The sequence below is a fragment of the Lolium rigidum genome, chromosome 6 (genome assembly GCF_022539505.1).
Source record: "Lolium rigidum isolate FL_2022 chromosome 6, APGP_CSIRO_Lrig_0.1, whole genome shotgun sequence".
Taxonomy (NCBI): Eukaryota; Viridiplantae; Streptophyta; class Magnoliopsida; order Poales; family Poaceae; genus Lolium; species Lolium rigidum.
In genome coordinates this window covers 238,566,408-238,579,159 of record NC_061513.1, presented here as the reverse complement: position 1 = coordinate 238,579,159, position 12,752 = coordinate 238,566,408, and the positions used below count along the sequence as shown (strand labels likewise).

Sequence of the window (12,752 nt, the reverse complement as noted above, 5' to 3'; positions counted from 1 at the left end):
CTTGTGGTAGTCCATGAATCTTGAAGACATTGGTCATGTATGCCTTGGCCACTTGCAATGCTGTAAATGGATGCTTCAAAGGAATGAAATGGCTGTATCTGGAGAACTTGTCCACGATCACCAAGATTGTATCATGGTTAGCTGACCGAGGAAGCCCTTCAATAAAGTCCAATGAGATTACTTCCCATGGCTGACCTGGAATATCTAGTGGCTGAAGCAGTCCTGCAGGTGCACGACGTTCTGTTTTTGCTTGTTGACATGTCATACACTCTTGGACGAACTGTTTAACCGATTGCTTCATCCCTGCCCAAGCAAATAAACGTTTCACTCGATGATAAGTTGCATGGAACCCCGAGTGCCCTCCAACTGCACTATCATGCAGAGAGCGAACCAATTGTTGCTGAGTGACAGCATCCTTGCCAATCCAAATGCGACCCTTATAACGGATAAGTCCTCCTTTCAACACATAGTCTGCCTCAGATGTATCACCTGCACTCAAACGCATCAGTCTGTTTTGTGCTTCGGGGTCTTGGTGATAGCTGCTCTGGATAGTCTCGAGCCACGCTGGGCGACACACAGTAATAGCTGTGAGCTCTGCATCCCCGACTGTCTCTGTGTGATATCGCCTAGACAGAGCATCTGCAGCACGGTTAGTGTGGCCTTGCTTGTACTGAATACGAAATTGCAGTCCCAACAGTTTGGTAAAAGCTCGTTGTTGAATAGGCGTATTGAGCCGCTGGTCTGTGAGGTGCAACAAACTGCGCTGATCAGTGCGAATAGTGAACTCGTCGTGCTGGAGATAGGGACGCCAGTGGTCGACTGCCAACAATAAAGCCAAACACTCCTTCTCATAAGCAGAAAGGCCTAGGTTGCGTGGACAGAGAGCTTTGCTCAAATAGGCAATTGGATGCCCGTCCTGCATGAGCACAGCTCCAATACCAGTACCGCTGGCATCTGTCTCAATCACGAACTTCTTAGCAAAATTGGGCAGTGCCAAAACAGGAGCTTCCACGAGTGCACGTTTGAGTGTACGAAAGGCAGTGTCAACTGTCGTAGTCCATAGGAATGGAGTACCTTTCTTCAAGAGATCCGTCAAAGGGCGACTAATGAGGCCAAAATACTGAACAAATTTTCTATAGTACCCTGCCAAACCGAGAAAACCACGGAGTTCCTTGACCGAGACAGGAATTGGCCACTCTTGGACTGTCTTGATCTTGTCGTCCTCTGTTGCAACTCCTTCAGCACTTATTTTATGCCCCAAGTAGCTCAGCTCAGCTTTCGCGAAGGTGCATTTAGACAATTTCACTTTCAGGTCATTCTGTCGCAACAACTGCAATACCTCTCTCAAATGCTGGATGTGAGCTTCGAATGTGGCACTATAGATCAGAATATCGTCCAGGAAAACCAACACACAGCGGCGCAGTAACGGAGCTAGCACCGTGTTCATGGCGCCCTGAAATGTTGCTGGTGCTGTCGTCAATCCAAATGGCATTACCTTGAATTCGAAGTGACCCTGATGCGTGCGGAACGCAGTTTTGTGTTCCTCCCCCGGCCTCAGTCTGATCTGGTGATAGCCCGCCCGGAGATCCAGTTTGGAGAACCAGCATGCCCCTGCTAACTCATCCAGGAGCTCATCAATCACCGGCAATGGGTATCTATTCTTGATAGTGATCGCATTGAGCAAACGATAGTCCACACAAAACCTCCAGGTAAGGTCCTTCTTACGCACCAACAGCACAGGAGACGAGAAAGGACTGGCACTGGGTTGGATCAAACCTGCTTTTAACATAATCTTCACCTGCTGCTCGATTTCACTTTTCTGCGCCGGTGTATATCTGTACTGACGGCTATTCACTGGATGAGCTCCGGGAATCAGCGGAATAGTATGATCCCAATCTCGGGCTGGCGGCAATTCAGTTGGTTCACGGAAAACATCTGAGAACTCCTGGAGCAAGATGTGCACTGGTCGTGGCATATCATCCGTTTTCTGATCCTCTTCAGCAACAAATACTGCCACCATGTGTAACACCGAATTTGCACGCTCCATTGCTTGCAGCTGTGCTATAGAGATAGGAGCACATTCAGTAGCTGTATTTTGCACTCCTCGCAAGAACACCGACTCCCCTTTGTGCTGAAACTGCAAAGTTTTGTGTACCCAGTTCACAGTCATAGGGCTGACTGATTCTAGCCAATCCATGCCCACCACCATATCATAGCAACCTAATGCGAGAATGCGTAGATCTGTGGTGAATGAATGTCCCTGTGACCACCATGTACATGCTGAAAGCTGCTGATCACAGGTGAGAATGCCCCCATTTGCAATCCTGACCTTGGCCTCAGGAATATGCTGTGGTGTAGTCTTCGATCGTGCAGCTACCTTCTCACTAATAAAGCAGTGTGAGCTACCAGAATCAACCAAGATCAGCACCTCTTGATCCTCTATCATGCCCACCAAACGCACAGTCGTTGGTGTCGTTGCTCCTGATATTGCCAGCTTCGATATTGACATCAAAATGTCATCATCAGATTCTTCCTCAGCTTCCTCCAGGTACCGCTCCGCTGCAGGCAAGTCCAGCAGCTCCTCGACGACATGTAATTGAACTGTCGCCGCGCATTGGTGGCCTTGGCCCCAACGCTCGCCGCACTTGAAGCATAAACCACGTGCTCGACGATAAGCACGCAAGGCTCCCACTCGATCATCTCCGCGTCCATTGTCGACGCGCGCAGGTCGATCTGCAGCGCGTGCACCTTCCACACCACGTCTGTCTTCCGCAGCTGGTGGTGGAGCCGGCAGCATAGGGCGCACGGGAGGTGCTCCCAATGCCAGCAGTGGGCGAGCCGGGTAGCGGCCCTGCCCTCCTCCTTCATGTCTCCGGTAATCCCGCCTTGGCAAGGCGTCAATCAGCTCCTCCTGCATTGTAGCCAAAGAGAAAGCAGTATCCAAATCCCTTGGCCTATGTAATACGACACCAGATTTAATTTCTACTTTCAATCCTTCCAGAAACTGTGTGGTGAAAAATAAGGCATCAATGGCAGGATTGTGTGCTAAAATTTGGTGCATCAGATCTTCAAATTGGTTCATGTACTCGCTAACTGAACCCTGCTGCTGAGAGTGTTAAGCCGACGGAGCGAGTGCTCGATATCGCTCGCGTCCGAATTTCTCTAACAGCAACTCACACAACCCCTTCCAGTTTGCTATATCATGGTGTTTCTCATGAACTTGCAGCCAACGCGCTGCGTTGCCGGTGAAATGGAGAGTAGCTACCCTAACCCACATCTCAGGTTGTAACCCATAGACATCGAAATACTTCTCGCATCTCGCTTTCCAGAACTGGGGATTCTCCCCATCGAAGGATGGGAAATCCAGTTTTGGTAGTGCCCAGTGGTGGTGTGAAGTACGAGGATCTCTGCCGTCGAAGGAATCGTGCGAATTCATGGTACTGGAGAGTAATTGACTCGCACCTGTGACCGGAGGAACGATGCCGGGCACGATCCCGAGCACGTTTCCCCCGGTGGCGTGTTGCTGACGGTGGCCGCTGGGCCCGGAGGTGTCGCCGCTGCCGCTGCCGAGAAGTGGCCCAGGCGCGCGTCCTCCATGATCTCCTTCTGGCTCCGCCGTGGTTGTCGGCGAAACCGAGCCCTCCAGATGCGGGGCGAGGCGGTCGACCTTGACGCGAAGCGCCTCCACTTGCGCCTGGAGATCCGTGATCACTGGCTTCCAGTTGTCGACGGAGGACTGCAGTGTCTCGAACTTGGCCTCCGTCGAGCGCGCCCTTCACGAACCGCGGCGGTGAGAGCCGCGATCTGCTCCTCCATCGTCATGAGCTTCTGCGTGGCCTTGGTGCGATATCGGGGCTTCTCCAGGTACTCCAGGATCGGATTTCTGCTCTTGATACCAGATGTTATGGTCCTTGATCTCGAATCACCAACAAGTAGCAGATTACAGGGATACAGGAGAATTGGGGAGGGAGGAAGGAGAGTCCAAGGACGAAGCCTAGCTTCAGATCCCGATTCAAATGCCAGTTCTACTTTTCGTGTCCCTCACGAAGGAGTTCATCGCTAGATAAAGGAGACCCGGTCCCACGGACCCGTCTTCAGCTGGCCAGCTCTTCGCCAGCTGGATCACGCCTTCCCGAAATACGCCTCCTGCGTATGTCACGTGCTCGTCCTCGTTTGACTCCTGACTGCATCTCCTGACACGGCACCTGGGTCGTAACACACTGCCGGCAGCTCCCATGCGCGGACGCAGGCGGAGGAGACATCTTTCCTTCCCGGTCCGACCAGCTTGTAGACCTCACACTCCACCACCTTCCTGGCGCGCAGATCGACGCCGAAGAGGTGCTTGCCGAGGAAGAAGTAGACGACATCCGGGTTGTTGGGGTGGACGAGCGCGAGCACGGGTGCTTTCTTGGGCAGGCCGGTCTCCTTGTAGCTCTCGTCCGCCCAGATGTCCGCGAAGTTCACCCTGTGCTCCACCTTCCACTCCCCGGCGTCCGAATCGGCCAGCGTCCACATGACGATCCGAGGCGCCTTCCGGTGGCTCCGGGACAGGCTCTGCCGGAGCCTCATCCAAGGCCGGAACGCGACGGCCCTGGGCCGAGAGCCGTGGTGGTCACCGCAGGAGAGCTCCACGAGGCGGAACCGGCCAGCGCTCACCTGCGCGCAGCGGCGCGTGCTGAGCTCCCGGTCGGCGCAGTGGAGGCAGTCGATGCCGTCCCGGAGCCTGCCCTGGGGGAACTCGACGAAGTCCAGGACCGGCTCGTCCGCGAAGGGGTCGCAGGAGAGGACGCCCCAGGAGAGGTCCACCCAGCAGAGCCTCCCGCCGGCGGCGATCACGGCGTCGCTGCACCAGAGCCCGCCGGACGGGGGTACGCCACGTCCTTCTCCTCCCACTCGCCGGTCGCGGACGAGAAGCGGAGCAGGGTGGCCTCGTCGCTGCCGTTGAGCGGCTGCAGCTCGACGACCATGTAGTGGGTGGGGCTCGACGGGGAGGCGATGACGCCCGCGCAGCGGTCGTCGAGGAAGCCGCGGCGGTAGTCGGGGAGGCGGGTGGCGGTGGCGGTGGCGGGGTTGCAGACGTAGTAGCCGTTGGGCGGGATGTCGGTGATGTTGAGCGTGACCGCGTAGTCGTCCTCGTCCTCGCCGTCGGAGACCCGGGGCGAGGAGGGAGGGCGCGGCGCGATGTCGGTGACGTTGAGCGTGACCTCCTCGCCGTCGGAGTCGTTGGAGCTCGAGGCAGACAAGGAGGAAAGGCTCTGGACGTCGGGGCTCGATGGCCGCGGCGACGAAGGAGGGGGCGTGGAGAGGAGGATGAGGCCGGAGGGGTCGAGGGAGAGGACCATGGGGTACTGGTCCGGGTCGGGCGAGACTCGCTGGGGCACGGTGAGCAGGGTGACGCGCGGCGGGACGGCGAGCGCGAGGGCGAGGTCGGCGCCGGGCGGGAGGTCGTCCGCGCCGGCGTCCGTGCCCGACACCCGCGCCACGTTGCCCAGGATGATCCACGACGGCGGCGGCGCCATGCTTGGACTCTGTCCTTGCCGTGCGGAGCGACGGTGGCAGATTGGTGGTGCACAAGACAAGACGAGGACCAGCCTGAGCTGAAAGCTGCTTTTGTGCAGGCCCTTGCGTTACCGAGCGAAGCAGCACAACGGTTGGCACGTGACGTGAGTCAGTACGCGGCACAGTGTGCCTTACAATTTGAAAATCCACTTTAACACATTTCTATTTGAATTCAAAATTGAGGTTTGACTTAGTCAAACTTTAATTAAAATTAAAATTATATCAAAACTTAAGCCTTTGATTCATATATTCACACAACTATCTCAAACAATAGGTACCCATCTCAAATAAAAGGTCACATACAATTTTATCACTTAAAACTAATACTCTCTCCGATTCATATTACTTGACACTAATATAGATGTATCTAGACATATTTTAAGGGCGAGTCTAGGTCTCAGGCGACTGAGACATAATATGTCTCAGTCGCCTGATGTCATGTGACAAATCTCAGTTTCAATATAGTTGTAACTTATAAAATAGTACTAATTATCAGTTTCAACCTAGTTGAAACTCATTAAATTCTTAGTTTCAACCTAGTGGAAACTCACTACGTTCTCACACTGCACAAATCGCGAGGCAAAATCCAAAGGCTAAAAGCGTCGACTGATACATACTAAAAATCAGGCGCCTGATTTATAGCCATTCCGATATTTTAATTGTTGATACATCCGTTTTAGTTGCAAGTAATATGGATCGGAGGAAGTAAGATAATCCAAAATTGGAATTTGAATTATACAATTAGAGCCAAATTCAAGTGTTCATAATAAAATAAATAAAATCAGAAAATATGAACCAAAGATCAAAATCTTCAAAAAATTATTCTCAAAGTCAATTACAAGCTCCATATATGGTGTCACTACCTTTTTCGTCGGGCTAGTGGAAACCCAATGATCTTCCCAAATGTTCATATTTTTGCCTGAACAAGTTCTCCACACATGTCCACATCGAAGCGTTTGAAGACCAACCACAATACTCTACCAAGTAAACGATGATCCCTTCTTTGGGCATGCATTCAGTAAGTTACCATCGGGGTAATACTTTGCCCCTAGAACTTGAGCACAAAGATTCTGGGTTTGTTAACAATCTCCAACTTTGTTTAGCTAGTATAGGAAAATTGAAAGAATTTATGTCGGAAAACCCCATGCCACCCTTGTTTTTGGGAATACACATTTTTCACCATGCAAATCAATGCATTTTCCTTTGCTCATCCATATCTATTCACAAAAAACTAGCCATTGCATCAATCATCTCCTTACATAACTGCTTTGGGATTTGGAAAATTTCCATTGCAAACACTAGGATAGCCTGGATAATAGCTTTCAAAAGAATTTCCTTACCACCGACTGATAGAAATCTCTCCTTCCATCCCTTCAGTATTTCGATAATTCTCTCCAAAAGGTATATGAAACTATATGTACGATCACGACCCACCATTAGAGGCAAGCCCGAGGTATTTATCATAGATTGCTTCTGTCATTATATGCTCCTCACAAACTTGAGCCCTCACTTCAACTTCAATATTAGGACTAATGAAGGGCATGTTGGTACTCAAGGGAGGCAATTGTCATGACTAGACATCCGAACACGCGGAATAGGTGATTCGAACTATGGGGCTACGTCCCCGTTAGGCCTTGGGCCATGTAAGTGGGTAGCGGCCTAGGGTAGCGAGATCAGACGATGTATGGAAGAACATCTATTCTGAGTTCTGCATCTCCCATTCTCCAGTCTCCCTAAACCTCGTGCTCAGTCTCGATCCCTAACCCCATTTTCCTTCTCAATTCCCATTCGTAGCCACTTAGCCACACATGATCGTGAGTTCTGTGACATGGCGTTTTTTTTTGATATGGGGGCGATGCCCCAGCCTCTGCATCGAAAGATGCACACGGCTGTTTCATTTATTTAAAAATTGTCACATAATCAAACATCCATTACAAAGAGTTCACCAACTAAAGTTGAGACAAGAATAACAATAACATGAGAACGAACCGCATGAAAACCAAACTAGACATTCTCTAGTCTATTAATGTGACGCCACCCAGTAGCCCGGAAGAAGAAATCCTCCGTAACCTTGAGCAGCCGGGTACATCCAGTAGCCATAGCCTCCAGCTGATCTTCTGGGAGGAGCAAAGCCCAAAGCTGGATCCAATGTATAGCCCTTCGAATAACCTGCAAAAAATTCGTCCCCTTTTGCTTGTTAAAAACAATATCATTCCTGCTTGTCCAGATCGCCCAACATAAAGCTGAAACGCCAATACGAATCCTAGCTTTGTCCAATTTTTTAACTCCATTCAACCAATTACCAAACATATTAGTAATATTCGCTGGTGGTGGAATATTATAAGACCAATATAACATACGCCAAACTATTTGAGCAAAAGGACAAAGCAGAAAGAGATGTTCAACCGTTTCATTGGAATCACAAAAACAACATTTTTGACAACCACTCCAATTACGTTTAGCCAAATTATCTTTAGTGAGAAGAACCTTGTTGTTGAGGAACCACATAATTTTTTTAATTTTAAGAGGTATCTTAAGCTTCCACAAATACTTACGAAGAAAAGGAGTATATCCATTCATCAAATCAAGGTATAATGATTTTACGGAAAAAACACCCGAATCATTAAGTTTCCAACAAAACCTATCTGATTCAGTAGAAAGATTCACATCCATCAAGAGTTGACACAAGTGTAGCCAAGCATTCCATTTATGATCATTTAATCCTCTCCGAAAACAAATATTGAGAGGAGATTGAGCAAGAACAGTTGCAACTAGCACATTTTTATGTTGTACAATATTGTATAGTGATGGGTATTGCTCAGCCAGGGGTGAATCACCTAACCACACGTCTTCCCAAAATCTAACAGTAGACCCACATCCTACTTTAAAAAATCCTCTAGGAAAAAAATCAGATTTGACCCGCATTAGCCCCTTCCGAATCTGTGGGTTTTGCCTCCACTTGATACAAAGTCTTATGCTTAAGATACTTGTTGTGCAGAATTTTTTGCCACATACCCTCTTCAGACAAGAGTTTAAAGAGCCATTTGCTAAGAAGGCATCTATTTTTTACTTCCAGTACTTCTATGCCTAGACCCCCTTGATCCTTAGGCCTACAAATCATTGTCCATTTAGATAGGCGATACTTTTTTGTATTTCCATCGGACTGCCAAAAGAAACTAGATCTTACATTTGAAAATCCGAAATGCTGCGCAAAGAATAATGAGGATCCCCATGTTGATGCAGATCTCATCTCACGATCAGCAGATATAGCTGAGCTAACGCCCACAAGAAGAAAACGAACTCAACAAGCTAACACTATCAAACCTTCACAATAACTTGATCACGGACAAGAGATAACATAACGATAAGTCACTGCCATACTTTCACCGAAATCCCTTTTGTTCTGAGCCAAGACGGAAAACTGAGCATAGCCATAAAATGTTAAGACAAGAACTACTGACGTCTGAATTTAAACAGTGACAAGACAAAACAAGCAAAACGTTTCAACCATGTCTTTCGGTTGACCAATGCTGCCCGCTAAGACGCCATTGTCGCCTGCTAATATGCATTACTTCCCCTAGTTAAGAGGTTAACCCCAGCTAGTGAGTGCATTCCTATTTTCGTCTCACAGAGGCAGTTGCTGCAGCTCGTCATTCACGCCATCATCTTCAGTCTCCTTTGCAGAACCTTCAATGGACAGAGCACATTGTATTAGTCAAGGAATAAAGGCTTCAGCCCATTGATCGTCTAAGGTTATACAAATATAACAACTTTGTAGTACTAAGGTATAATAACTGATTCATTATGCCTATTCATGCCTACAGTTTATAACCGTGTCACATCAACTGAAATTGGACTGAATAAACAGAGAAGCATTCTGATGACATCACAACAAAACATTCTGGTACCTACTAGTAGTCTAGGTCTACAAACAAAGAGATGAAGATATACTGTGTAAGAATTCGCACTCATAATAACGGAATCTGGTGAGAGTTTCAAATTGAAACAGTAACATCCCTACAAAATTCAGCTAGAAATTCCATATAGATATATATAGTGAATCACAACAGTCTCAAGAAACATAACCTGGCTTCAACGAACTGCACACAAAGAATTCCTTTGGCAATTAACTTTAATACGCTTGCTAAGCGTAGCACTTATGTCCAACAGCTGATTCACTATATATGCATATTTTGTCGGACGGTTTGCATAATAGCATGTCTTGGAAACTAAAATGGCACTTGATTGTTATAATAGCTAGAACTATGTACAAGTGACATAGGATGATGCTATGCTTCATAAATAAGAAAAGGAGAAATTTGAGACGATTTCTATCAGAAATGTGTATCTATAATTGTATATACTATTAGCAGCAACGGAGTGTATCTTTGGAAACATTAAAAATCTATCTTCAATGTTGGAGGTACATCTGACTCAAGGAAATACATACTGGCTTAGCAAAGTGCTTTGCGAAAAAATTATTGGCAGTGTTAAATCAATACAAGTATCGATGACACAACTCCCTGAAAGTGTCACACTCATCCAGCTAAAAGGAGGTAAGTTAATTAGCGAAAAGCCTAACATGTTCCCCTTTACAATGTACATATTATCACACAGTAATAAAAACCATTCCAAATTGAGAATACTTGGGAAGTAAGCAGCCATCAATCCTAAGAGAGCAGTACAACCTAGAAAGATCTACAAGATACGAACATTTCAAATGTCCATGGCAGACATACTATAGTTGTATAGGCTTTGTAAACAGGAACATGAAAAAAAAAACTCAATAGTTCATATAGCAGTTAACGATCTTATATTACCATAAAGAGAAATCCATAGCAAACAGCCGACCATATTTTTTTGAGGATGAACAGCCGACCATATTGACCTACCCATTTGCTTAAGATAATTAGTGAAGGACTGGAGTATAGGATATATGCTGAGGTAAAATTTTGGCAGAATATGTAATTAGCATTAGATCTACTTCATAAGATCGAGGTAAGATACCATGCATACATTGAATATTCGAAATACAAGTGCTTTACTCTGTAAGCTTCAGTTTTAACCCTATATATACTTATCAGACATAAGCTCTACTTGTCAGTTGTGACCATGTTGATCAACAGAAAGATCCTAAACTAACAAAGCCTGAAATTTCAACATTTGCATCTAACTCTAATCTTTCCCACAACTGAAATGCTGGGCTAAAGACATCAGGTACACAGAAAGATGCAATTTCCGATGACTCAAGGATGTACAGAGAAGGAAGAGTAGAAATTACCTGAGCAGAGAGCCCGTGGCAGCTGCCAAGCATGAACGAAACGGCTTGAGACGTGTTCGCGGGGCGGCTCAACCAGCTCGTAGACCTCGCAGTCCACAACCTTGCGAGCACGCACGTCGACGCCGACCATGTGCTCGTCCAGGAAGAAGTAGAGCACGTCGGGGTTGGTGGGGTGGATGAGGGCAAGCACGGGGATCTTCCTCGGCAGACCGGCCGCCTTGAAGCTGTCGTCGTTGCAGATCTCCCCAAAGGCGGCCTCGTACTCCAGCGTCCACTCCGTGGAGTCCGGATCGGCGAGCGTCCAGACGGTGATCTGCGCAGCGCCGGCGCTGTTGCGGTTCCTGTACATGTCGACGAACCTGAGCTTGCCGGCGCTGACACCGACGCAGCGGTACTTGTCGAGCAGTCCGCCAGCTTCTCCGTACTGGAGCGCCTTGCCCTCCGGAAGCGGGACGACGGTGAGCACCGGCGCGTCGGCGAAGGGGTCGCAGGTGAGGAGGCACCAGGAGAGGTCGACCCACCAGAGCCTCCCGGAGAGCGCGACGACGCCGCTGGGGCTGAGCGGGCGCGGCGGAAGCGGGTAGGGGACGTCCTTGGTGACCCACTCCCCGGTGTGGGACGAGAAGCAGAGGAGGTCGGCGGTGTCGCCGCCGATGATCATCTGGAGCTCCGCGACCATGTAGTGGCCGTCATCGGCGGGCGAGGTGACGAGGCCGAGGTGGCCCGGGTGCATGATGTACTTGGCGTCGGGGAGCGCGACGGCGGAGGCGGTGTTGGCGTCGAGGACGAAGTAGCCCGCGACGGTTGGGCGCCAGGAGAACTCCTGGCGGCCGGGCAGGTCGATGACGGTGGGGCCCGTGGCGGGGCCCTGGTCCGCTTTGAGGAGGAGGAGGCCGGAGGCGTCGACGGCGAGGACGGAGGGGAAGTTGTTGGGGGTGGTGCGGCCTGGGAAGATGCGCGGGGGGATGGTGAGCTGCGCGACGCGCGGCGGCGCCGGCAGCGCGAGGGAGAGGTCGGTGCCCGGAGGGAGGTCGCCGTCGGCCGCTGTCACCCGCGGCACTCTCCCCATGATGACCCAGGACGGCGAAGCGGAGGATGCCATGTCGGCTAGCTCGGTGTGGTGGTTCCTGCCTGCGCTTGCGGCGTTGGTGGTGGCGTTCCTAGGTGCTGGGGGTTAGGGTTTTAAGGAATTCGACGGAGCGGCGCGGCGCGGCGAGGCCCGTTGTAACCAGTTGGCCGGCGAGTGGAGTGGACGGCTCGTCCGTACTGAGACGTGCTCGTGCCGGATCACGCTTCCGCGCCGCGCGGCGAGGTGTGGTGCACACTCCCTTCTACCCAGCGGCAGAGTAGCAGGAGCGCAGGACCGCATCCAAAGATGGAAAGTGTGCCTTTCTTTTTCAGTTCGTCGGCTAGTTGATGCAGGACAGGAGTAGCAGAGGGAATGGAGCGTGTTTGACTGAAGCTTGATCGACAACTTTTGCCGCCCATCTTTTGAGATTGCCGTTCCGGTGATACGAAGCAGAGCAGGTCGGCCTGGGAGCGGGTCATGCATGCATGGAGACGGAACAGCGGCACTGTAGAATACTATAATACGTGGTCAGGTAAAGCATGTCGTGTATCTACTACACCATGTACACATGAAAATATTTGAGTCCATGGTGTTGTTGTGGATTTGGACGGATGAATGTTAGAGCATCTCCACCGGTAACCCTTAAATAGTAGCCGGCACAGGTTAAAAAATATAAACACCCACACCGGTACTACCCCATAACCGCACACCATTAACTTAATGCTGCAAGGAATTGGAAACCTTCCAAGATTCATGAAGGTACTTGACAAAGAAAAAGCATTCACCATCTTTGTCTATGGGTACACACGAACCTTGAACTGCATGCAACATTTCTCTTTAGGC

At 49.6% G+C, this 12,752-nt stretch overlaps 1 protein-coding gene across 1 annotated transcript; it reads right to left on the bottom strand.

The window, feature by feature from the left end:
* Positions 1–9,184: 9,184 nt before the first annotated feature.
* LOC124663852 lies at positions 9,185–11,942 on the bottom strand. The gene is made up of 2 exons (XM_047201503.1): positions 10,841–11,942; positions 9,185–9,246 (listed from the first exon to the last, which is right to left on the bottom strand). The coding sequence occupies exons 1-2, from the start codon at positions 11,940–11,942 to the stop codon at positions 9,185–9,187; spliced, it is 1,164 nt and encodes a 387-aa protein (XP_047057459.1).
* Positions 11,943–12,752: the final 810 nt, after the last annotated feature.

Bases quoted from the DNA above. Each gene is read 5' to 3' on its own strand.
- LOC124663852 (XM_047201503.1), bottom strand. From the start codon at position 11,942: ATGGCATCCTCCGCTTCGCCGTCCTGGGTCATCATGGGGAGAGTGCCG. The intron at 9,247-10,840 runs GTAATTTCTACT...TGTCCATTGAAG, and splicing joins GCCACGGGCTCTCTGCTCAG to GTTCTGCAAAGGAGACTGAA.